At 37.2% G+C, this 25,918-nt stretch overlaps 4 protein-coding genes across 4 annotated transcripts; 3 read left to right on the plus strand and 1 right to left on the minus strand.

The window, feature by feature from the left end:
• LOC131429568 (uncharacterized) lies at window positions 1-660 on the plus strand. Its single transcript, XM_058593781.1, has 2 exons — window positions 1-178; window positions 241-660. Exons 1-2 carry the CDS (start codon window positions 104-106, stop codon window positions 658-660), a joined length of 495 nt encoding a protein of 164 aa, XP_058449764.1. The 5' UTR covers window positions 1-103.
• Window positions 588-24,367, plus strand: LOC131429566 (gustatory receptor for bitter taste 66a). Its single transcript, XM_058593779.1, has 3 exons — window positions 588-716; window positions 23,022-24,130; window positions 24,194-24,367. Exons 1-3 carry the CDS (start codon window positions 713-715, stop codon window positions 24,365-24,367), a joined length of 1,287 nt encoding a protein of 428 aa, XP_058449762.1. The 5' UTR covers window positions 588-712.
• LOC131429569 (mitochondrial import inner membrane translocase subunit Tim13) lies at window positions 701-1,336 on the minus strand. Its single transcript, XM_058593782.1, has 3 exons — window positions 1,092-1,336; window positions 962-1,030; window positions 701-909 (listed from the first exon to the last, which is right to left on the minus strand). Exons 1-3 carry the CDS (start codon window positions 1,191-1,193, stop codon window positions 811-813), a joined length of 270 nt encoding a protein of 89 aa, XP_058449765.1. The 5' UTR covers window positions 1,194-1,336; the 3' UTR covers window positions 701-810.
• Window positions 4,029-5,887, plus strand: LOC131429567 (selenocysteine insertion sequence-binding protein 2). Its single transcript, XM_058593780.1, has 2 exons — window positions 4,029-5,041; window positions 5,098-5,887. Exons 1-2 carry the CDS (start codon window positions 4,236-4,238, stop codon window positions 5,537-5,539), a joined length of 1,248 nt encoding a protein of 415 aa, XP_058449763.1. The 5' UTR covers window positions 4,029-4,235; the 3' UTR covers window positions 5,540-5,887.
• Window positions 24,368-25,918: the final 1,551 nt, after the last annotated feature.

Consider the following 25,918-nt stretch of genomic DNA (forward strand, 5'->3'; position numbering starts at 1 on the left):
TACACAATTTTTAACCGGTTCCAACATTTTGTATTGTGTCAACAAAATTTTCTTTCTATTCAATTTGTTAATCAATTATCATAGACGCTATTATTTTTCTACAATGGATGAAGATGTGGAATTTCGTGATATGATTTTTAAAAAGCTTGAAGAAAACGGATCTCTGTTAGACATTAAGGTAAGAAAATTGCACTTTCATAACTTTCTTTTTTAACCAATAACCGGAATAATATATGTTAGGCAAAATTGCGTGCTCATTTATACGACGTAATTGAAAATGATGGTAAACTATCCGAAGATAATGACAACGAAATCACCTACAACTGTGACAAGTCGGAAGTGGATGAACAAACAGATGATTTGAAAGAACAGAATACCGACAATCGTACCTTATCCTTGAGCTTAGTGCTGGATTTGCTAGACTGTTTGAATTTGGCCTATAGTAAACGGGTACTAATAGCGGAGTCTGGTATTAAAAATTCGTTCGCGAGAGATCGGCTACGAAAAGAAATCCTGCAGGAACAAACAGAGGAGAAATGCGAATATAGTAAAGACAAGAGAGAAGCAATTTTATACGAATTTTTGGACCAACATCGAGCTCGGTCTCCATGTGCCAGTAAACTAGTAGAACCTATTATCGAAGACAATGCGACAATCTAACAAATACTGAGTCGTTATCGTAACAGAGACATTCCCAGAATTTAGGCTTCATATGTGTAAGTTTTAATTATGAATTTTATCCTAAGTTGCTTTACATATTTTGAATGTATTTTTGGTAAATATTATTCCTATCAATAGTTTTGTATTGATCTATCCTTTGTATTGCTCTTTTTGAATACGTTGGGTATAAGTTCGAGATACTAGATTCCATGAATCCATATACCTGTCCATACACATTGCGATGCATTTCTTAAATAAAACTGCGTTAGGTCTTTATTCACTTGAATTAAAAGTATGTTACCTGTTCTGATCCATCTAGTTCAGTTCCTGGTTTTGAAATGCATTTTTTGAAGCACTTTTCTGTCATTTTCTAAAAGATTATCGTGAAGCAACGGTTAGATAAAATGTTAGAAAAATATATTAGCACATACCGAGAGCAGTTCTTGTGCATTGGCAAGTGCTATCTGCTGCTTCACCTGGCTCATCAACTCATCTTTTTGTACCGATGACAAATTATCCAGAGACATTTCCATCTGATGCTTGACTCGACAAACTTTATTTAATATTTTCCGATTTTAAGGTGGTACAATTCTCATGTAAATGCCTGCGTTGGATTGTGTAATCGAAGTATATAATGAAGCGAACCATGCGACTGACTCTACAAACAGTAACAAATGTCATTTCTGCATGTGTGCATCAAATGACATTTAAAAATTGGGTTTCGAAAGTGTTGTCAGTTCAAAGATTATCATTATCAGATCCGAATAAATTCGGAATCGTCGAGAAATTTTCATTCGGAATTTCATGTGGAAATCATGTGGAATTCCGAATAAATTCCATCTCCAGTGCAACAAGCGATTTCAAATGAATTTCGCCTACAACCGGCTGATTCGGAAATCTGTCGGAATTGAGTGAGAAGATGCGGACTGAATTTTCAATTCGTTTTCTTCTTCTTTCCCTAGCACTGAAAAATCGAATAGTCGAGTAAGATTTCATTAGTTGCCTGATTTATCTGGCAAATGCCAGATTTTGCTCGCTTCGCCAGACACTCTAGCTGAGCAGATCTTTTGCCAATTTTTTTAAATTTTCCCAGATTTTCCTAGATTTTATCAGATATCACCAGATCTTTACGGGGTTTTGGTCCGTATACGATAGGTGGTAAGACCCTTTTTTTGCTCACTGAAAATGAAGCCCGGTCAAAATTTCCTTGTATATAGTAACACCCAAAAATGTTTTGAGTCAGACAGATTTTTGGAAAAATGACCTGGCAACGCTGTTATTAGTACAGTCGAAATTTGTATACACTTGAAATTATTTCTACCTATTTTTTTAGGTGAAATCACTCATTGTCGAGCTCTTCTATAAGCTACCCAAAATTAGGTCGTTAACTTTAAGTTGATCGGTAAAAATAGGTAGCGTGATTTGTTATGGCATAACACTTGTACTAAACTGACATTTACCTAAATTTTGAGGTCATCACTCGTTACCCAAAAATTGGGGAGATGCACTTTAGTTGATTTTGGGTAGGCTTTGACCCAAAATAGCGTCTGGTAAGAGTGTAGAGCTTTCATTACAAACAAAATTTCATTGCAAACAAACATCATTTGTTATTCGGCTGAAGTACGCTTCACACGTCGGAATTTGTATAGTGGGAACTAGAGTGACTATAACCAGAGTGACAACAGCTGTTCGTTTATAATGACAACTTTCCAAACGAGTAAACGATTTGTCAAATACAAAACCTCTTAGAAAAAAAACCGATCAACGGTGGTCTTTCGTTGGTCCAATTTGTTGTATCGTTCGTCCAATCAACGTCCAATTAACAAATACTTAAAATAGCGAAAATCATAACTATTTGCAAGATATAAGACGGATTCGTTTGACTGCCATTGCTGATGGAGAAGATTTATAAATAGATTTAGATTTAGAAAAATAAAATAGGAAGTATATCATGAAATCGCAACTGCAAAACTACACAACACTACAAAACACTACAAGCTTTAGATTATGTTCGCAGTAGACTGCTACTTCCCGAACTTGTTACTCATATAAATCTATTGAATTTATAGAAATCTGTAAATTATCATATAAATCTATTGAATTTATAGAAACCGATAAGTTATTGTAAGAGAGTCGACTCAAAATTTACTAATTCTCGTGCACCATAAAGCAATTGCATTACTGATTGTTTGTTTACATTGCAATCAGCTGATTTTGAAGTTCCGATTTTGATCTCATTAGGGATGGGTATCGAGAGGTAAAGTATCGATACTTGATATCGCGATACCGTTTTGTAATTTCAGGTATCGGTATCGATACTATAGGAAGAAGTATCGATACTTATTATCGGTATCGGTATCGATCGAAAATGCAAGCTAGGCCGATTTTGATTAAACTAGTCTTCAAATAATGACCTCCCCAAAGATCCAAAACGCTGTTGATTGGTTTTGAGATCCTTTGTTCACCTTTTGAGTTACAAACAATTTCAGTTATTTGAGAATATCTTTTGCAATTGATCAAGAACTCTTTTATATTTCAATACCTCGCGAGAATACCTTTCCAACGAGATATAGATGAGTTTTATCAAACAAGTTCGCGCTTGCGGAGTTATTAAAAACGGTATCATCTCACTTCTTAGTTGATTGAGTCTGTTTCTTCTATGAAAACCAAAATTCGTTATCCAAACTGGATAAGAACACTCATTGAAAGTGAAAGTGAAAGACGTCAAACGACAACTTTTGTCGTACATTATCCTACTGGCTAATGAAAATAGGCGTACGGATGGTACTGAGGTCCCCAATACTGAAGTATTTTTTTGCTAATTGATATTAATGAGAAAACTGATGGCAAATCGATTCCCATGTATGCAGAGGGTTGCAAGTTCTTGGTACCTGGTTTCTGTTAAAAAAAACTTCATTCAAATTATATGTTTTAATAGTTAGGTCGATTATTTTAAATTATATGCTCTTACAGAACTTCGATACATACTTACATCAGAAATCATTCGAACAATGGGAATGATCTTACTAAGAGTTGTATACTTTTCTTTGGACATTTCTTTGGTTGCCAGACAGAATGGGCGCTTTTGGTGTCGCTGGTTGCTCTTTGATTGACTATTAGAGTAAGATCTAGATAATGTTTACTTTAAGCTAGTATCGACAGGTATCGACCATGAAAATATCGATACCACGCGATACCACTTTGCACGGTATCGATCCTAAAAAATCGATACTTTAGGCTTAAGTATCGATACCTTGAAGTATCGCAGTATCGATACCCATCCCTAGATCTCATCAAGGTGGCGTCGTGACAGCAGGCCGGTCCCAGACAGCAATATCGGTTATCCCCTCGGATATCATCTTTAGCACAACGCTACATGTCATTTGACGAAGCAATCGGAAACGAAACAAAAATTTAATCGATTTTGTTTACCACCGAGCCCAACAATTCATGAGTGTCTGAACCACTTTTGAGCTAACAGTTTTTTTCAAATTCATTAGAATTTACATAAAAGCTGTATTAAATCAGTAACGAAATGTCGTAATTCATAACAGTTATAGTGCATCGAACGAACTATGAATCAACACATGAACGGAGCCGTTTTCTTACCGACGGGTGGTCCCTCTGGCACAAGCACCGCCCAGTTGCCATTATCAGATCAAGAAAAATCATCTGCGCGTAAAGCTCGAAAAGAGGCCGAAAAGCAGAAAAAGCAAGCGAAAAAGTATGAAGAGCAATTAAAAAAAATCCGTGGTCCAAAGAGCCAGAAGATTCAAATAATTGACGAGAGTTTCCTGGAAAAGTACAACCATGCTCAAGCACTTCCTCCAGGGCCTAGTCTGAAAACTAAGAAACGCTCAAAGAAAACGCCTAGTGACTTGGTGCAGATCAATTTGTCGGATTGTATCCGGGACCGTTTATCGTTGGTTGAGAAGGGAGAGGGAAAGGTTGGTGGTGAAACGAAAACTGTACTGACACCGGTGGTACCAATTGCTATAACGCAACCGATGATTTTGCACAAGGGAAAACAACGTGAGGTTCCAAAGGAGAAAAAGCTAACCAAGCTAAAGAAAGACATCGTTAATAATCGGAAAATCAAACAGGATGGAGCTGTTGTCGCTACTGGTGAGCAACCAGCGGCAGAACAGGATGCTAAAATTGTCGATGGTGCTAAGCATACAGATATAAAGGAACCACCAGCGCTGAAGCATAGCAATAAACTGGGTATCTCTCCATTTCTTAAAGCGATTGAACGATGTTGCTCTAACGACGATGCGGTTCCGCCATGTGTTGGTTCAGAGGAATATCGGAATGGATTTCCAGCACTTAATGACACCGTTAAACCAGTGGATAGAGTTCAGCATTCCAGAGCGTTTCGGAGGTAAGATGAAAATATCTATTAGGAGAGAGTTATTACTCTTTACAATACCTTTCTAGCTATTGTGACCATTTGATAACAGATGAGTTGCGTACTAACTGTGAAACATTGGTTACAAAATTGTTCCAGTTCCAAGCGACAGCATACGGGAAAAATCCGATTAAGGCTGTTTCCAACAAGCGGTTTTGTGTTGGTTTTAATGAAATACTCAAATACATGGAAACTCGTAAAGTAAAATTGATTCTGATTGCTCCCGATTTGGAACCGAACGACAGTATCGATCAGCTAGTAGAAAGAGTTAAAACTATCTGCCGTCAAGGTCGAGTCCCTTATGTTTTTGGTGTGAAACGCAGAAAACTCGGCTTCTATCTGATGAAAAAGGTCCCAGTTAGTTGTTTGGGTGTGCTCAGCTACAGCGGTGCTGACGAAACGGTCAAACGAATATTGGAGATAGTCGAGCAGGAGCGAATAAACTATCGGAATCTTGCTACGGAGGCTTAGTATTAACTACGAGCTGGCGATAGTTTAGGACCGACGATTGATTCTTCGAGGCCAAATATGATACTCTAGTCAAACCTTCATTACATTCCTATGATCTGATGCTTTACAGACCCGTTTTCGAATCAATCTGTGTAATTGCAGTATGTAATATTCCTCGAACTTTGCCCTAGTATAATACCCGTTATAAACCCTGGGTACGAATTTGATAATTTTGGACTCGGTTTCGGCAGGCTCATTACCGAACGTAAGTCTAAAATATGTATGTGTAGGTGTTTATACAGTTGAAGCCGTAAATGGGAAAGCAGTGTGTCGATGATGAAAATAAATAATGTATTCAATATCCCGAAACTGATGGTGTTACTGAAGATGATGACTTTCCAGTTATTCTAAATTATTTAATATTTATTTATCCATTTTCATATTCAACTTTCTGCACTATTTTTAGTATTACTTCCAATAACGCGGAATATGTTTAGAAACTCAGAACGCAATATTTTTCCAAAAAAATGTCGAACTTGTAATGTATAATATGGAAAGTTGAAGTCAAGCCCAGATGATACTCGATTGAACGTTTTCGTAAGTCGATAACGGCACCGTTAATTAATACTTCTATCGTTAAAAATTTCTTTTATCATTAAGGATCAAGTTACAATTACTGTTTTGCTAAGATTGTAAGTAGAACCATAAATCAAGTACATATCGATTCCCCACTGTAATAGCAATGTAATTGAGCAGCCCGTGACACCAAAAGCGCCGTCAGGTGAAAAATGGGTGTGTGAATGCTCCTGAACCCATTTTGGTCGTTCACCGGGGGGATAAGAAGGGAAGAAGTTATAAAATTTGACCGTTTTGGCTTACAGAGTTTGGCGTTTTTATGCTTGTTCTGTTTTCCTGTTCCATTGTGGCCGCGGGACAGTGTCTTCGTACAGTGGAAAATCTAGATTTACTTGATTTATGGTAGAATCTCAAAGCACGCGACCCGTCTAACTTGCAGAGTGTCAAAACCAATCAGCAATCTGCGACTTTCATAGTTCGGCAGTCGATGTGGATTATTCCAAGGCAATCGACGAAGAACAAAACGAACAGTTCTTCGATGTATCGATTCTATTCTATAAGCTCCACTGAGGTAAAGAAGGTTCAAAACTACTGAACAATATTCTAAAGTAGAACGAACAATATAGGGACTTAAGGTAATAAATATCAGTAAAGTGCTTAGACATCCTCATCAGGAATCCAGAGCATCGAAAAGCTTTAGCAACAATTTACTGCTCGTACTGTTGTTTGAATGTACACTGTACGTCGAGAAAGACACCAAGATCTTTGGCGCATGTCGGTCTGCTAATCATAAGATAATCAGATGACTAAGAAGACTTCCCTGTGTAATTCCGGATGTGGCAAAAAATTCTTCGATTGATGAGATAGGACTGTATGACAGTCTGTATCCATTGAATGACGTTTGATAAACAAAACCAATTCCAATTTAGCAATTGGAATATCATGATTAAATTTATCGAATTCGGAGGAAAGATTTTTATAGATAACGTCCGTCGGCAACCCGTTTGGCATAGCGTTTGTCACGTAAAATCAGAGATGCCAGGTGAAAATTTCTAATATCTGCAGACAGGGTTTAAAAAGTCTGTAAATGTGAAAGAAAATCTGCAGTTAGCAAGCATGCCTTGCTGGCAGCAATTTCTCTATTAAGTATGACACGCAAAACTGATTTGGCAAGCAAAAAAAAAAATGTCGCGGCAATTTCAAAAGTCTGTAAATTTGGACGAATGTCTGCGAAAAACTCGATTTTCAAAAGTCTGCATAACAAAAAATGTCTGCAGCACTATGGCCGAAATCTGCAGATTTACAGACAAATCTGCAGATCTGACATCTCTGCGTAAAATGTAAAGGATACAAGATTGGTTTCTGAGAAGTGTTTCGGCATGAACCCATGTTTAGTATCATCGATGTACTGCTTAGAGCAAATTCAGCAGCTGGAAGTGCTATATGGGCTAAAAAAATGTAACAATGAAATTATTTAGAAATGAAATCAATTTTTTTCCAGAGTATATTTTTTTAGAGTGCCCTATTGATTCCCTACAACTTCTTCCTGGACGCCATTTTTGTACGATGAACGGTTTCCGAATTACAACGAGACCCGTAAACTGTTTTAGCTGTAACTTCTTCATTTTTCAAAAGGCACGGATGGGATAGCCATCAATCTGTAGCTTTTAATAACAGCTTTAAAATAAAAATTATCAAAAAAATTAAAACTATGCTTTTTTATTAAACTTTTTCGAATTAGTTTGAAATTATTGAAAAAAAAATCAAAAATTTTTTTCGGTGTATATATTTTTTTAGAGTGCCCAATCGATTCCCTACAGCTTATTCCTGAACGCCATTTTTGTACAATTAACGGTTTCCGAGTTACAACGATTTGAAAAAGGCAATTTTGGTGAAATGCAAAAATACATACGCCCTTTTTAAAAATCAGTCGTGAGTTGGATTGACCTCTCCATCGGTTCAAATCCAGGGCTTGCAAATTGAAGCAACGAATATGAACGAAAGGATTTCACCATCTGTGCTATTCACACACATTCGTATGTCAGGTAGAATTCACAGCGCAACCCAAGCCAGGAGAGCTGCTTCGTTCGTTCATTAGTTCATGAATATGCCCGCTTGCTGAGACCTATGCTTCATGAGGTTAGCATTTGATGAATGGTTCTTATATTGTAGATGCCTATGAGGAAACTAGTTTCATAACTTTTAGTTCCGATGAATATTAACTTAAAGAACATTGCTTTTAGTGTTTCTCGGATATATACACAGTGTAAACTGCCAAGAAACAAATTGATCGTTTTGAAAATGGGCTCAAATGCAAAACTTCTGCTATAAAATGTTTAAAGTATGTTTGAAATGTGATCAAATTTGGTCTTGGAATGCGAACATTATGTTAAAAATGATTTCTGTAATCCTACTTTTTTAAAATAAACCGTAAACACTGCCTATATGACTTTGCTTCGCGTCTTGTAGCACACCGTGAGGCAAGGTCTTCTTTCTCGTACAATACTAACGAGAGCGAACCCTTCATTTCATTACATTGTCATGGATTGCTTAGTTCATGTGTTAACTGAGACTGAGAGCACAGACAGTTTACTTGGCAAGGGGAATTGGTCTGCTCAGTAGCATATACTCTCACGCATCCAGTTTCTCTCTAATATAGGTCTCTCATTCAGCTATGTCAACCAAAGTGTTCACAGCAGATATTTTTTGTTGCTTCGTTCGTTTGAGGATTCACAATACAAGCCCTGTTCAAATCTTATGGTTTGCCATACTGAAGCCATGTGCAAAATTTCATCCAAATCGGAGAAGGTCGACTCTGATTGCTCACGTGGAGAAGGCGGCAAAGGTTGAGAAGGCGACAGTTACGGTGGGCCGGACATGTTGCTAGAATGTAGGAGAACAACCCGATTGAAATGATGCTCGAAAATGATTCGACCGGTATAAGAAGAATAGGCGCGCAGTGGGCAAAATGGATCGATCAAGTTGACGACCTGCGGATCCTTCGCAGCTACCGAGGCTGGCGGCGAACAGCCATGAATCGAGTTGAAAGGAGACGCCTTCTGTATACAGCAGAGACCCGTGTGGTCTCCGATTGTTTGTTTTAGTGAAATTATTTCCAAGTGTTATCGAAATACTTGGTTAAAATTTTACTGGATATATTTTTTTCAATCTTGTTCATGAATTTCTCCACGAAAACTATAAAACTAATTTTTAGCTCTCAGTGAATGAAGTTATGATAATACTATTTGTCATCGAAAAGAAATCCATCATCAAGAAATTACGAAATTCTTGAATTTACGTCAAGTATAAGTTTCTTATTTTCTAAAAATGTACTTCTTTCTTGTTTCCTTTCTTTAATGCTGGAAATATATACGTTTGTTAAAACTCTGAAGATTTGTGAATTTTTTTCACAATCAACGATTCAAATCAAATTTCCTATTGAATTGATTGAATTTCAAAGATTCCTGTGCCACATGGGTATGGAAAGCGAAAATATGTCACCAAGCGAGTTCTCTAATTTAAATGACAACGGACCGTAACTCTCTTATTACAGAGAGTCCCATTCAATGCATTTTGGACAAGAGTAATGATGTAAGTCACCTAATTTGTTGTGCAGAATTAAAAAAGCTCATTAGGTTAATGGTTTGCTGTTAATAATTCATGTGACAGCTGTCGCCCGACTGCATCTTCCCAATCAATTGACACCAGTCGGAATCATACAAATTATCCAGCGGACAGCAGCAACACTCTAGTGACTCATCGATAGGCACTCGATCAGGATGACAGGACCCATCGAAATGAGTTTATTGGATTCCCTAAAAGTGCTGTTTTATACCTCGTCAGTTATGGGCATAGTGCCTTATTCCTTACGGGAGTATTTTTCCAAGCATATGTTGAAAATCTCCCTCATCGGAAATTTTTGGGTAGTGCTCAGCATGTGCAGTTATTCGACGATGTATCATATGACAACCGATGATTATATTGGCGTGGGAGGAGGCGGACAAGGTAAAAATAAATTTCTAGTCTCTGGAATTTATTTGACGTACTTTGTAAGTTTACGTGTCTGGGGGTTTTGTTTAATTGTTGCAAAACTAGTTTATTTTTAGCACTGATAAATTAAATGTTCATATTGAAATTGATCTCATTTTCTGATTTTGTTGTAAAATATTTCGGTTTTATTTTTGAATTTCGATTATATAGCTTAAAGTATAATTCCATACCAAACTACATTATAATTTATTTTAAATCATTTTCCAAAAATTTCATTATAATGTAGTTTATACAATCTAATATAGCATCATTTGGGGTTTTCGTGCAGTACACTGTAATGTCTTCTTTTAGGCTCATCAAACGAAGCTGACGGCAAAATGTAAAAGAAATTAAAATATGTCATATGCACTTAACACATACCGGTAGTCATAAGGTATCTAAACCCCCTAATGACTACTGTATGTTGGTGGCCAAAAAGCCATCAATTGGTTTCGTTTCTTTCGGCACGTCAGAAAAGACATTGAACTCCGGTGAAAACACAAGTGTATTGTAAATAACAATAACTTTATGTCTACTTAACGGATTATCTTGATCCGCGAGGTGGCATTAACAGTCCAACATAACCTGGTAATACACTGATGAGTGGAAGGCGAAACGTGAAAGAAATAAAAAGTTGTTATACTTTGGTTGAAATTCTATTTTGTTCTATTCAGTTCTAGATAATTATGAACACATATTTCTCTTATGTAACTTAGATTTTTATACGCCTTTGTATTTGGTAAAAGAATTGTGTTAAAATCGAAAAAAATATTGCCGGATCTCGTTATTATCCATTTTCTTGTGAAAAATTTTCCTGGTCTTACACTTGAACTATATTGCTGATTGCCAAAGTTCAACAAAAGGGAGAGTTATAAGGTTTTAATCGCGAACATTTCGAGTTTAGTACAACGTAACAGTGCCATTCTTTCGTCATTTCATTAAAAATATGATCAGCTATTAATTCTTGAATTTTCAGCAGTGTGCGATAACACCAAGTAACTTAAACATTCCGTTTCGATTTCCTCGCGTTTCACTTTCGGCTCATCAGTGCTTGAAGCAGTTCAAAAAGAACTACCTAGCAGTTCCATTTAAACCGCTAAGCAAACGCAATGTTCACACTACATATGTGACCCTTTTCCGATATCCTTTGATGTCTCAGGCGTAAACGTGTGACGACTGACGACCACCTACAGGTTGCTGCAGAATTTAAATATTTTTATGTTTTTGGTTTGCACAATAAGTACCTACATATTTCAGCTGCATGCGTACACAAAACATAAAAAAAATCAAAAACATATTTAGGTTCAATTTTTTTTGGCCTATGAAAATTACTACCGTTGACATTTCTTAACAAATTCCGCTTCATTTCGTAAAGGAAACAGTTCCATTACCTATTTGCAAAGTTACATGAAATTGTAGAAATAACTTGAGCTTCAGGATGTATTACAATAAAATCGTGTATGGTTATGCAACACAATATATACATGAATTATATAAAAAAACAGTCATTGAAAAATCCGTTACCTTGCGAAAAATGAGGTGGCCACATCAGAAATTTTCAAAGTCTGCAGATTTATTTTTTCCGCTGAATCTCGACAAAACAATTGCCGAAATCGCTTAACCAAAAACTCGGTAATCATCTCGACAATAGATAAAATTGCTAAGAGACTTTAGGGGTTTGTTGGTTTGTGCAAAAAGTACATATTTTGTTTCGATTTCTTCGCGTTTCGCCTTCGGCTCATCAGTGCTTAAAGCAGCTCAAATTGAACTACCATCTCCGCCTAGCAGTACAATTCAAACCGCTAAGCAGACACAAAGTTTGCACTATTTATGCAACACTTCAATAATCTTGCACATGTGCAATAGAATTTCGTAGAAGAGTGACGGCTTAGTACTGACCGTTGCAGATTGCCTGAGACGTCAGAGATAATTTTGCACCTGTGCAATATTATTAAAGTGTTGCATAAATAGTGCAAACTTTGCGTCTGCTTAGCGGTTTAAATTGTACTGATGTTCAATTTGAAATGCTTTAAGGGGCGGGTAGGGTCTAACACTTTTGAAAAATAATTTATTTCTTCGTATAGTGAAACATTTCTAGAATATTCTGTGAAATTTTCAAGCTTATTGGAACAAAACTCAGCAAGTTATGGGCATTTATCTTCGTTTATCTCATACTGCGAAGGAATAAGAACTCGGCGCATATGCCACTTCTGCTTTGATTGACTTAAAAGATTGACAAAACATTCTTGAAATTTTTCATTATAACAAATTATAAAAGAAAATATATGATTTTTTGAAAATATTAGAGCCTACGGGCTCCCTTGAGTAGTAAATTGTTTCTATTCATTTTGTAGACAAAATACTTTAAGCGTGTTCCTCCCGAAAGCAGGTTTTGAAAGTCCGTGTCCATCGTCATTCAAAAACGACTGCAACTTTCTACATGTAAAAAACCAGACCCCAATCAGGAATCAGGAATCAGAACAAATTGGCTCAAATGGCACGTTCCCCTTGATATTTGGAGATTTGTGCCTTGCCATCAATTTGTTTTTAGCATCATTTTCCCGATATATAAGAGGGAAGGATTGAAAGGAAATGGTAAGGGTTGGACTAGGAGGATGGGAAAAATTGACGACACAAAAACACATAAAAGCAGAAGTAAATTCTGCACCCCTAAGGGATGCTGAACAATCTGCTGAGGATCACATTTAGTGGAAGCAGAAGGAAATTCTGAACCTCTACGAGGTCCCGAACAGTCTGCTGTTAATAAAACCTCCAACCCCCGAGAGGATTTAGAGATCTTACAAAAGCGACACCATTCTGCACTCCCGGAAGAATGCAGAACGACTCGCAGTATGTACGAGCAGAAGTAAATGCGGTACCCCCCAGAGGATGCCAAACAATCTGCCAAACCCTATTTAAGGTGAATACAGAAGGGATTCATTCACTCCAGGAAGAACGATGAACCCTTCTGACTATAGCTCCTTACCACATTGGGTGAGAAACGAGAGAATATCCTTCAATTTTAGCTCCGCATACACAGACTCAACCATGTATGGAGAACCAAAAACCCGGATACGTAGCTGCGTCAATGCGGGACAGTTACATATCAGATGATATGAAGTACCATAATCTCATTCACACAAATCACACGAATAATACTCAGCACGTTGAATAGTAGCCATGTGATAATTGAGTTTGCAATGTCCAGTCAGAGCTCTGACCAGAATACTTCAATGATACTTGGAGAAATGCAGTAGACACTTTGACATTTTCAGATTTAAATCTGGTAGAAATGCTTTTGTCTGAGCGCAAGTTTGCAAGCTGCGCCAGTAGCCGGCATGTTTGGATGCAGCCCAAGAACGTATCTTGTGCTTTATCCAACTAGTTGAAAGTGGTAAAGCTGGTTCAGGACCAACGAAATCATTCGTTGCACCAGCTCTAGCCAACTCATCAGCCCATTCATTTCCAGTAATACCAGAATGGCCGGGTACCCATATGAAGTAAACAGCATTTGAAATGCTGAGGTCTTCAATTTGAGTTCGACATGCGATCACTAGATTCGACCGTGAGTCATTCGAACTGAGTGCTTTTAAGGCTGCCTGACTGTCGGAACAAAAATAAATACGTTTACCACAGATCCTCTGCTGAAGTGCCGATTGTACTCCACACAGAATTGCGTAGATTTCTGCTTGAAACACAGTACAGTATCTACCAAGTGAATGAGACTGCTCCAGCCTATTTCACGACAGTAGATACCAGCACCAGCACGACCATTCAACAGAGAACCGTCCGTAAAACAAACTATGTGTTCATCAAGTTGTCGTTCCAGACAACCAGACAATCATTCCTAACGAAGAGGATAGCTCACATTGAATGTTTTAAAAGGAAAACTGCATGTGAGAGTTAGGTCACTAGGAGCGAGTAAATACTCATCCCACGGAACCATTTGAGACCACAAGCGAGTGTGACTGGTAGCATATTCTAATGGGATACTGTTCCAAAGCCCTGTAACCCTAAGACGGTATGCACAAGATAATGCTTCTTGTTTTAGGAACACATGTAGTGGTTTAATGCACAGTAGCGCCTCTAGAGCAGCAGTAGGAGTTGTCGTGAATGCTCCTGTCATCGCCATTAGGACCATCCTTTGGAGATGATTTAGCTTTGACTGAACTGTCGCGACTTCTCCTTTCTGCCACCATACAAGACATCCATATGCTAAAATTGGTCTAACGATAGTTGTGTAGATCCAATGAATATATCTGGGTTTGAGTCCCCATGATTTTCCAAAAGCTCGTCTGCATTGGCCGAAAGCCATGCAAGCTCTTTTAATCCTGAAATCAATGTGAGCAGACCAATTCAGTTTTGAGTCAAGAATAACCCCGACGTATTTAACTTGATCGACCACAGTGACCCCTGAACCAAAGAACTGCAACGGACGAGCTCCTGTAATTATCCTACGATGAGTGAAAAGCACCATTGATGTTTTGCCCGGATTTACAGATAATCCAAACCTGACAACACCATTGTTCAACAGATCGCAGGGCTTGCTGCATTAAATCAAAGAGAGTGTTAATGCTTATACCGGTCATCAATATATGATAATCGTCGGCAAAACCATAAGTCGGAAATCCAAGGTTATTAAGTTTCCTTAACAAACTATCAGCGACTAGGTTCCATAAAAGTGGGGATAGTACACCACCTTGAGGACACCCACAGACACTCAGCTTTCTAATCTCTTGCCTGCCGAAGCGATGATCAAAGAAGTTGATTGCTAAGCATTGCGTGTATCCAGTAAGGGAAAAACCCAACATATTCCGTTCACGACTGCAATGTTTAACCTCCTGTAGCCATTCAGCCATCGGCACGGAAATACACCTTGACTTAGGAGTTCCTATTTTTGTGGCCTTTTACGACATGGAATAGGAAACCAGTGGATCAATTCTTGGTAAAAAATAATTCCGCCGGATGCCACACGGCTTACCTGTTTGGTGGACTTATACCACCGGTACAGGTGGACCGTAGCGTTATTCTTAGCAGTTGGGAAACCGCTACCGACACTACACGGCTATCTAGGCTGCTCAGAGAGGGAAGTTAACATTGATGGTCAACTTCCATGGATGGCCGAGCAGCCAAGTTTTCCTTTTCGTTGTTTGTTACTTTGGGGAGATTTAACAGCTACAAAATGGCGGATTTTTTCGTGAATAATCGTGGTTTTTACTTTGAACAACCACCAAAAATTAAAAAAATTAAAAAAAAATCAAACTTAAACGTTGAGGTCTAGAAAAACTTCTACTCTAACTTTTCTGATGTGATTTGTTCACTTCTGATTAGTCTGCGCTGAGATACAGTGGGCACCGCAAATCATGATTTTTAAGAAGTGTGCTCAAAAATACTTGCTCACCGACTTATTTCTCAATATTTTTCCACGAAAGAATCACAAAATGTTGTTCGAATGTTGCTTTTTAACACGTAAAACATTTGGATTTATTTTGTTGAACGATAATTCTGAAAAAAGAATCACAAAAACGATTATTTTTTTCATCATTTAGACCCTACCTGTTGAGCCGAAGACGAAATGCGAAGAAATTGAAATTTCAAAAGGTCCTAAAAGACATTGACAGATTCTCTTCTCTCTTTACTCTCTCTCTCTCTCTCTCTCTCTCTCTCTCTCTCTCGACTATGTCTATGTTATTATACAAATATTCGCTACATATCTGGTACCGTTAGAAAAATTCAAATATTGTCTCCCATTCTACACGAACATTTTGTAAGTAAACGGGAGTTAAGCTAACGTTTTCGCATTTTTTTAAATTTTTTTTCATTCTATTTTCGTATGAGATATACATTACATTACATACAAAGTACAATCCGGACTAAACACCGATTGTCAAATATGTTGATTAAAATGCCGTTAGAGTTCTTCGACATATCCTGTAATGGTTTCCCGACTGTGAAAGCAGGTTATGGAAGGCGCTTTGTATAAATTATAGACAATAATAAATCTAAAATATCATGCATTTTTTCTTATGACCCCCGGAAAATTTCTCTAAAATATTTTGTCAAAAAATAACTGTAGTGCCAAGCAAAAATATGAATTGTAAACTATGGCTGTTTTGCCGTTTTTTTCGGCAAAAGCTCCATATTTATAAATTTTGGCAAACGCATTTGCTGGTTTCGGCATTTATTATTATGCACTTTTCCGAAATATCAGTAAATCCACTTAACGAAGCTTGGAAAACATAATAATGCAGGGCCGCCGAGAATGGAAAGGGGAACCCAACCGATTATTTTTCAGGGGGCTCGGAAATTCGAATATCTCAAGGTGTTTCTTATTCTTCATAATAAAAAAATATTCAATAATTCAAATTTGTGTATCGTTGCGACTGATCTACGATTTTTCCCGAATCCGCCATACCAATACATGTACAAACAGCACGCTCAGTCGAAGCCGAAGAAAAAAATACAGGGTTGTGTGCGAGACACCACCGAACATAATGACATTAAAAAGGCAATTTTGAAACTCTCTCATCAACAGATTCAAATTTATGTCGTTTTCGTTTTTAAATTGCACTACACCGGTGTAGCGAAAGCTGCACTGAAACCGTTCGTTTTTGCCAATTGCACTACACCAGTGCTACACTTTTTCTGCACCGATACCACTGGTGTAGCACTCATCAAAAGTTTGGTGTAGCTCTGTGCAATGGAATCGTTTATTGTAGTCAATGGTTACTGTTTATGTTTTCGTCAGTTTTGTTCGTTTATGCATGCCTCAGTGTAGCACTGCACCGGTGTAGTGCAAATTAAAAACGAAAACGCCATTAGAAAATAGGGAAATAATTATCGGTTGATTTTTCATTAGGGCGTATAAGCAAGTGACAGTTTCTCTTTAATCACTCTCTCTTTCTATTATTGTGATGTGATTAAAAAGATTTTCTTTGATATCACTATTCTGTTTGAAAGTCGAAAATTTCGGATTTCATTTCATGCAAAGAGTTGAGTGATAAACGTGGAAACCGCTTGGCAATTAATAGAAGAGAAAGTAAACAAAGAGAAACTGTCACTTGCTTATACGCCATTTTGAAAAATTAAACGAGAATTGTGAAACACTAAGGGCATATTCAGGAGTGTTCTAGTTCTAGATGCAAAATTTGTCAGTTTTAAAATTTAAATCTAGTAATTATAACAAAATAAACTGGCAGCCCCAGCAGCGTTTCATCTGTGTTTCAAATATAGAAAAAATAGAACGGCAGCGTATACCCGTTTTAAATTCGACAATAGAACTGTTCGAATAAATAAAACTAAAACGGCTTGCTGGGGATGCGTTTGTTTCAGTTTCAGTTACACTATAGACCACCCATATGAATCTTGCAGCTGCTGAATTTGCCCTAAGAACACTACTGAATATGTCCTAACGTTACTATTATATCATCGTCAACTGCGTATTTATAACAATATTCTTTGCTTTTTTGCGAATTTCCGTTCGTAAATGAAGATTTCTGTTCACGAACAGCGCAGTCGCAACCTAATCGGATGTTCCTCCAGAAATAATATAATTCCATCTTCAAATCACCTAATAGTGAGAAGCGTTTAAAACTACGGTAATTCGTTTTCAGCAACCCATAGAGTTACAACCTGAACTAGTCTACACAAGAAATAAAAACTACAAAATACAAAGAGCAAAACTACCCAACAGCGAGAGTTTCGTTTAAGAAGCTAAAATTAAGTTAACCGTATCAACTTGAAATTAAGTCAATACGACTCAACTGTAGAGTAAATATAACTTACCATTAAGTAGAGTAAATATAACTTACCATTAAACCTAGATTTCCCAGTATAATAGTAATGTAGTTGAGTGACCCGTGGCACCTAAAGCGCCGTCTGATGTAAAATGGGTGTGTAAATGCTCCTAAAATGCATGTACAAAATTACCTGCGCATTTAACACAACCACAGTAGCTAATGCAAAAAAGTACAACGGTTTCTCACTAGAAGCGCTGTTAGTATCTCCGAACAATGGGAAATCTATGTTTATTTGATTTATGATATAACCAAATATATTATATATCAATTTGGATCACTTTAACGAATTCAATACAAATCGAAAAATACATCACATTAATACCATCTGGTGACGGAAAAGGCTATTAGTTCAGTCATATTTAATAGTTTGCGTTTAGCGTGCACCCAGAAGTGAAATGTAAAAACTAATTGAGCAAGATGCTCACATAGAGGTGTGAACATTTTCTTATTTAAATGTGTTTTTTTAAGAATGTAAATATAGGCTATAAATAATGTAAAATTACGCTCTGTTAGACCTATCGTCTTCACTTTCAAGAGTTATGAAGATAGTATTTAACTTTGATCATGAATGTTATGAATAATGCTGAAAAGACGAAACCTATAGGATGTGAAGGCAATGTTTGGCAGATCACTTCTGATATATAGAACCAAATTAAAATGAAATGAAATGGTGTATTACATTGTCATTGGTGTCATTTTGTCGTGAATACGACTTACTTTACTATGGGGCGCCTTTTCAAAATTAGTCATACGGAAGAATGGGCAGAACTTAATCGTGAATATCTCGACTTGTATTAACGGCAGCAACATAATTCTTTCACCATTTCATAAAAAATATGATCAGGAATTTAAATAATAATATTTTGAACAGTGTGAGCTAAAAACAAACCACTCAAAAAAAAAATGAATCCTGTGTAGCATCTTGATAGTTTCTTTTAATGAAATATGCAAATCCGAAATGAGACGTCAAAAATCGTTTAAAATTCTGATAGTGAAAAGAGGAAAAGTTTCGCAATTCACACAATCGATCAACTGTCAATTCGAATTCGAAAGTGTAAAGAAATCGTGTCACCTTTTTTCGTATTCACGACATCCAGTTATGTCTCTGACATTACACACTCGTACTTTTTATAAATTGTTTATGAATTGAAAGTGCATATACTAAACGATCTGCCCCTTGCAGTGAAATGTGAAAACTTTTAGTCAAAATTTGAAATTTCGATATTTATTTTCTAAAAAGTAATTGAATTTCATTCAACAGACGAACCATTCCAAAATTCGACAAATAGATAGTTTGGTAAGCACTGTAAAAATGTTAATAAATAGTATGATAAGTGCAATACAATAAGCAAAAGAACAAGTTATACTTATTACTTTTATTTAAATGGATAGCTCTCGTTGAGACAAATTACGGTTGATTCAAATAATAAATTGTTTGGTTTTGAAGCATTTATTTATTTATTAAACAACCTGATATTGTATATTTCGATCACCGTAATTTTTCTGGAAGTAATATTAAGATTATTTTGTTCAGTTCTGTGTGCACATTTCACACATATTTATATAAATAATAATTTCTATAAAAACAAAATGTTTTCATCCGAGTTAGTATCAGATTGCAATTCTAAACCGTATTTACAGTGCATTTTTTGTGAAGTGTATATCGAGAAATATACCATATATTTGAAGTTGTTTGGTTCAGTGTACTGATTGAGAAAGTTGTCATATGTGCATTAAACAATTTGTAGTGTATTAGTAACCTTTTTTGCCACCGCACTTTACTGTGATGTCCCTCTTGAATCGCAAGAGTGATCCATATTGATATATAGTATATTTGATATAACTCATCTTTAAGTATTTTTTGCACGTGTCTTACGGAAACTACCTACATCCATTTTCTCTTTTATTAGGTAACCCCCAAATTGGGTGGAATGTACTTAAAATTAGGTTGTTTTGCGGTTCCGTGTAGAGCTACTTGCCGGGCTGCTGGGACTAGCGAATTTCTTCCGGGCCGCACGTATATTTTCAAAACATTAGCAACCCAATCGCTCACCGGTGAAGCGAATTGCAATAAAGTGAATACGCACACAAACGAACACATATTTGACATACAGCGCCGCACTGCACACATGTTTAATGTGGCAAAGCCATCAACAAATTACCGAGATACAAGTACTTCAAATTAGGTAAAAAAGTCAATCGCGGAAAGTTCTAAATTGGTCTGCTAGTTCCCGTAGAATGAACAGCTGATAATACATTAAATATACTCAAGCGAACACGACGACACGCCACAAAAACCAAGCATCCAGCGAGAATCGAAGAGAACGATACAGACCAACGATTGAAACCGTCGGCCGTGCACGAAAAATCAACAAGATGACAGCATTTGCTCTTCTGTGATTGGTTAATGAAAACATAGGTCGATCCTAACCAATTTTTCAATAGTATGCTATTGAAATACTAAACGAAACGACGTTGCCATACATGTTTAAGTTGAAACTTTCCGAATCGATTGCTTGTAAAATTATATCAATCCATCAACAAATGATTGAGTTATTAACGTTCAAAGTTATGACAGAAAAATGTTACCTGGCTAATTTTCAAACTTTTAATGGACACTCGGCTCCGTATAGTGAAGGCGGATAGGTCTTAAGGCGCGCTTCATGCGAGAGTCGCGTTTTGATGTGCGAAACACACGAAGGGTTTATTTTTATGTATAGGGGTCCGTAATATTGCAATCACCCGGGTCCGTATTTTCTTTCGGCGGCTTTGCCTGTATGCATCTGTATATCTTGTTTTGACCTTACGAACGTAAATTTGCGAAGCTTTGTTCTTATTGGCAGCATCACGCTTTGACATGTCGAGTTTCCAGGTGAAAATTCTTTTTATCGTTTCCTTTCCCTGCTCACGGTTTCCTTCTTGCTTTAATCGCTTTAATACTCTTGAGACAGTTGAACTCAAGTATTTTATCAAAAGTACGATGCAATAGCTTCGGATTTGTGTACAATATGTGTTCAAGCGTATCCGTTTTCCAAACCACTGAAATTCGCAAGATGTAAATAATACACTGTAAAAAGTTTAGTTTATTTATTTATTCATTTATTTGGGAACAGGAAAAAGCCCGGTGGAGATGAAATTTGGCAATCTCTCTCTCCAGCAGGCATAAAACCTCCTCATTATTTGTATCAACAGATTACAGTGATCCAACAGATACATTTAGGCTTAACACTAAAATTAAATCTAACAGTTAATTTATAACACTATAACTAGTTGAAGACACCAGGCATAGTGCTCTTGCTAAAAAAGTGAGAGAGAGGAGAAAAGTGGATAGATAAATGGTATACAAGAGTTGGCGGAGGGGTTGCTAAACGAGCGCAAACGAACAACGGGGTTAGAATCAGCATGTAGATCTAATTAATGATAAAACATAATGGATGGTGGAAGAAAGAAAAAAGAGGAAAGAACGACCGAATTAATTTAGGCGAGCGAATTAGTTAGTTTACAAATGGTACAATATAAGACTTCGATTAAACTGAATTACATTACAAATAGCTGTATAGTATTTGCTTGTAAAATTGCCCTAGCTAACTTGGAAGGTTAAATGGATCACTCCATGGTAGGTTGCGAAGAGCGAACCTAATGAATTTATGTTGAATAGCTTCGACACGATCGATGTCAGTTTGGTAATGAGGTGACTAAACAATAGCTGCATATTCGAGGATTGACCAGACCAGTGCACAATAAAGGGCTTTTAAGCAGTCTATGTTACGAAAATTTTTAGCAATTGGAAACATAAAGCCTAAGAGTTTGGAAGCCTTTGAAATTACGTAATCGACGTGGTTCTTGAAATCAAGTTTGCTGTCTAAGATTACTCCTAAGTCTTTCACAAACGATTCACGTTTGAGAACGCTTTGCGAGAGGTTGTAGTCATATAAAATTGCTGAGCGCTTTCGGGAGAAGGATATAACGGAACATTTGGAGGCATTCAGTACCATCCTGTTGACATGACACCATTTTGCTAAAGCATCAACTTGAGCTTGTAGAAAGCATGCGCCATCCTGACCATTTATCAGATGATATAGTTTGAAATCATCAGCGAATGATAGCTTGAAACATTTTACAGTGAAGTTGAGATCGTTAAGATAGAGTAAAAATATGAACGGTCCTAAATGACTTCCTTGAGGAACTCCAGAACTAACAGCAAATGGTGTGGTTATCCTGTTTCCTATTTTCACAGACATCTCACGACCAGTTAGATATGACTGCATCCATTCCAGTAGAGCACCGTTAAAGCCAAGTCTGTCAAGTTTGGCTATTGTTATTTGATGGTGTATTTTATCAAACGCTGCCGTGAAATCAGTGAAAATTGCGTCGACCTGTTTGCGTGATTGTAGGGATCGGATGATAAATGAAGTGAAGGATACTTAATTTGTAGATGTTGATCGTTTAGGCATAAATCCGTGTTGTGTTTCAGATATGTAACATAGTCGTTGCAATTGTGGATTAAAAAGTCAAGAATAATTTTTTCAAATAACTTTGAGACAGCGAAAAGTGAAGCGATTCCGCGATAGTTAGTTATGTCGGATTTGTTGCCTTTTTTAAACACTGGGAAGATATATGACTTCTTCCAAGAATCGGAGAACACTCCCGACTCGAGAGATGCGTTGAAAAGTATTGTCAGTGGCGTTAGGAGACTGTTCAGGCATCTTTTCAATACTATTGAATGAATACCATCTGGTCCAGCGATAGTAGAACATTTCAACCTGGAACAAGCCGTATCAAATGGTCGTTGTGATACGAGGGTGAGGTCCAATGAGGAACGTTAATGAATTAATTTATGTCCAGTAATAAAACAGATTAAAGACAGTTATAGGTGATGCAATAATTTCGTGTTCACTCTCTACATTGACTTGTTTGGATTCTGCTTGTTTCATTTCATTTGTTTTTTTTTATTTACTCTTTGAAGAACAATGTATATTTCTCAAAAATAATATGTGAAAACAAGAATGGCATCAGTTTTCAAGAATATGACAGTATATTTTGCTTTCACTTGCTTCCATATTTTCCTCACTATATCTGATTTTTCTATACTCCTCTAGGTACTCTCACAAATGCAATCGGAATTTTCATCATTTACATGGAACCAATGATGATGTGCATCGATTTGATCGCTTCGATGATCAACCAGAAACTGCTGATCGATTGCTTGGACCGGCTGGAAAAGGTAGACCAGAAGCTGTCCACAGAAAACATTACCGTGAATAATCATCGAATCCATCGTTACATCGTAATCCTTCTATTGTCGGTGTTGACATTTGAGTTTGTACTGACCACATATAACTTCGTAGTTTTTTCCGATGCGGTTACCTTGTGGTCCCTGCTGTGGTTCATCACTGCCCTTCCGACAGGAATGAATTCAGTTAGTCGAATTTGGTTTGTAGTTTTGGTTTTGTCCGTTCGTCATCGGTTCCAAACTATGAATATGCACATGGATGATCTGGCAGGATTGCTAGAACAGCATAGCGAACTGTGGGAGGATGATTTGGAGATTGAGAAAAGCGATATTCCGATGAATTACTTGGAAAGAGAGATCTTCACGATTCGCAGTCACCGGAAAATAAGACAGTTTGGAAAGGGTTCAGCTGGAATGAGGGTCATTAGTGTCAGACCGTTCGAGAAAAAATTAAATGACGAGAAAGAGATTGCTCAGAAACGGTCCAGGTTTGATTTTTTGTCATTTGAGAAGTATATGAAGATCGACGAGAAATTGGACAAGAAAATGATCTTGGTTTGTCGGACACACGACGAACTTTGCGAGATTGGTAAATCTATCAACCACATGTTTAGTTTTCAAATGTTGGTCTCAATGGCTCATGGTTTTATGGCGATTACCGCTCAGTTTTACTTTCTGTATTGTGCACTTTCTGGACAGGATGTTCCCGTTTTGTTTCGGTCTGCGCAGGTCCCACAAATAACAGTGTTACTAATTTTTTACATCGCCGCTAAATGCGTTATTTGCATCTATGTATGTTGGAAGACCAAAACCGAAGCTCAACGCACCGGAATCTACATGCACCACCTAGCCAATATGGTAGATGAAACACACTTTTATCAGATCGTAAACCATCTTTCGCTGAAGTTGTTGAATCACCAGCTAAACTTTAGTGCTTGCGGTTTTTTCGATTTGGACATGACAACCCTTTATGCGGTATGTGATAAGTTCGGTTCATTGACGTCTGTTGACTGATTTTTTCATTTTCTTTTTCTGCAGATTACCGGAGCAATTACTAGTTACCTTATCATATTGATACAGTTCAACTTGGCAGCACTTCAAAAGTCTGGCAACTCGACAAGCAGCTCCAATGTGGCTAGCACAGTTGCATCATATATAACTTTGAACTCAACGAACAGTACCGCTTTGAGCACCTATGTGAAGAATCCGTGAACAATATTCATTAAGTGAACCTATTGACGTTGTTTGATGTTGTTTTATGAAAATGCAAACTATTTTGAAACTGATGAGATGTCATTTTTGCGTTTGATGAAAACTGCTTTGTGAACAGCAAAAAATAATGAAATGCTAGTAGAAAAGAAAAACTTGTATTGAATAACAGTATCATCGAGGAGCTGGTAAGTCTTGAAGTTTTTTTTTCTATTAATTAATTGAAAGTCAAACTCCGCATCGGAATGTAAGTTGACTGCTACATTTTCATTTCTTAAATGTTGGGTGCATGTTTTGACGTAGAACTAGTGTCTTAGTGCGCCTTGCGTCTTGCGAGTATCTTTTCATTCGTTAACAAAAGAACTCGCATATGGGTCCCATCTTGTTGCGTAACATATTTTGTATGAACGAATGACAAAAAACGCAATATTTAATTCCAGATGAAATAATATTTTTCTCAACTTGCCGATTTCTGAAAGTAACGTAAAAATAGACGTTATCAGTCGGGCTAACTCAAAAGTGGTCACAACCCATATGGGAGTGATATGCGAGTATGAGCAGCTTTGTTATGACCAGTAAGCAGTCTTCAAGAAAACATGAGCTGCGTTGAACTTGTGTACAATTCTACGTGCGGTAGTGCATTTTAAACTTATACACGGGCTTATATCCAGGTTCGCTACAAGCCAGAACACTGAGCACAGGAGTTGTTCAAACATCGAGTTTGTGCACGGGTACTTCCCTAGAGCATTAATCGATTCGAATGATAACTTGTTTGATCTATTGATGACTGAAGCTTCAGATGTGCATTGCTTTTCACCTAATAATAATGTTTAATTTTGTTTACTGAAAATTGTTTAGCAATACAATATGATTGTTCTATTATATCCATGCGAAGGTTTCGAATTACCACAGTTAAGCTTTTGTAAACATTTGATAGGATCGACATTTGCTACTGCAAGAAGAAATGAATGATAATTGAAAAATCGGTTTTGAATTACCTAGTGGTGTATTTCATATTACTCATATTCCCACATATATTTAATTATACGGGTAGAAAATTGAAGTTACGAGGTTTTAATGAAATCCTGAAGTAACACATTTTCTGGTCATAATTAATATCAGGTGTACAACTTTGCTTCCGCCGTTTTTTCCAAAACTAAAAGCTTTATTGCGAAAAAGTAAGCATGTATTATTCAAAGTATTGTCCGTCGCTAGCGACAACTTTCTCCCATCTTTCCGGCAACTTTTGGATCCCGGCTCGAAAAAAGGTCCTCTTTTGACGCTATCCATGAAGCAATCCATTTTTCCAACTCTTCGAAGAATTGCAAATGTTGATCTGTCAGGTCGTGTGCCATCGAACGGAATAGGTGGAAGTCAGAAGGGGCGACATCTGGGGAATACGGCGGGTGGGCCAAGACTTCCCATTTCAGCGTTTCCAGGTACTTTTCGACCACTTTTGCGACGTGAGGCCGAGTATTGTCGTGTTGAAGGATGTCTTTGTCATGTCGCTCTTGATATTGTGGCCGCTTTTCTTTTAGCGCGCGACAAAGGCGC

This window comes from Malaya genurostris, chromosome 2, assembly GCF_030247185.1.
Source record: "Malaya genurostris strain Urasoe2022 chromosome 2, Malgen_1.1, whole genome shotgun sequence".
Classification (NCBI taxonomy): Eukaryota; Metazoa; Arthropoda; class Insecta; order Diptera; family Culicidae; genus Malaya; species Malaya genurostris.

What these genes read in the sequence shown, in the direction of transcription:
- LOC131429567 (XM_058593780.1), top strand. Translation starts at nt 4,236, where the DNA reads ATGAATCAACACATGAACGGAGCCGTTTTCTTACCGACGGGTGGTCCC. An exon ending in CATTCCAGAGCGTTTCGGAG is followed by an intron (nt 5,042 to 5,097) that starts GTAAGATGAAAA and finishes ATACCTTTCTAG; the next exon opens with CTATTGTGACCATTTGATAA.
- LOC131429566 (XM_058593779.1), top strand. An exon ending in ACATGACAACCCTTTATGCG is followed by an intron (nt 24,131 to 24,193) that starts GTATGTGATAAG and finishes CTTTTTCTGCAG; the next exon opens with ATTACCGGAGCAATTACTAG.
- LOC131429568 (XM_058593781.1), top strand. Translation starts at nt 104, where the DNA reads ATGGATGAAGATGTGGAATTTCGTGATATGATTTTTAAAAAGCTTGAA. An exon ending in GATCTCTGTTAGACATTAAG is followed by an intron (nt 179 to 240) that starts GTAAGAAAATTG and finishes AATATATGTTAG; the next exon opens with GCAAAATTGCGTGCTCATTT.
- LOC131429569 (XM_058593782.1), bottom strand. Translation starts at nt 1,193, where the DNA reads ATGGAAATGTCTCTGGATAATTTGTCATCGGTACAAAAAGATGAGTTG. An exon ending in ATGCACAAGAACTGCTCTCG is followed by an intron (nt 1,031 to 1,091) that starts GTATGTGCTAAT and finishes ATAATCTTTTAG; the next exon opens with AAAATGACAGAAAAGTGCTT. An exon ending in AACTAGATGGATCAGAACAG is followed by an intron (nt 910 to 961) that starts GTAACATACTTT and finishes GTTTTATTTAAG; the next exon opens with AAATGCATCGCAATGTGTAT.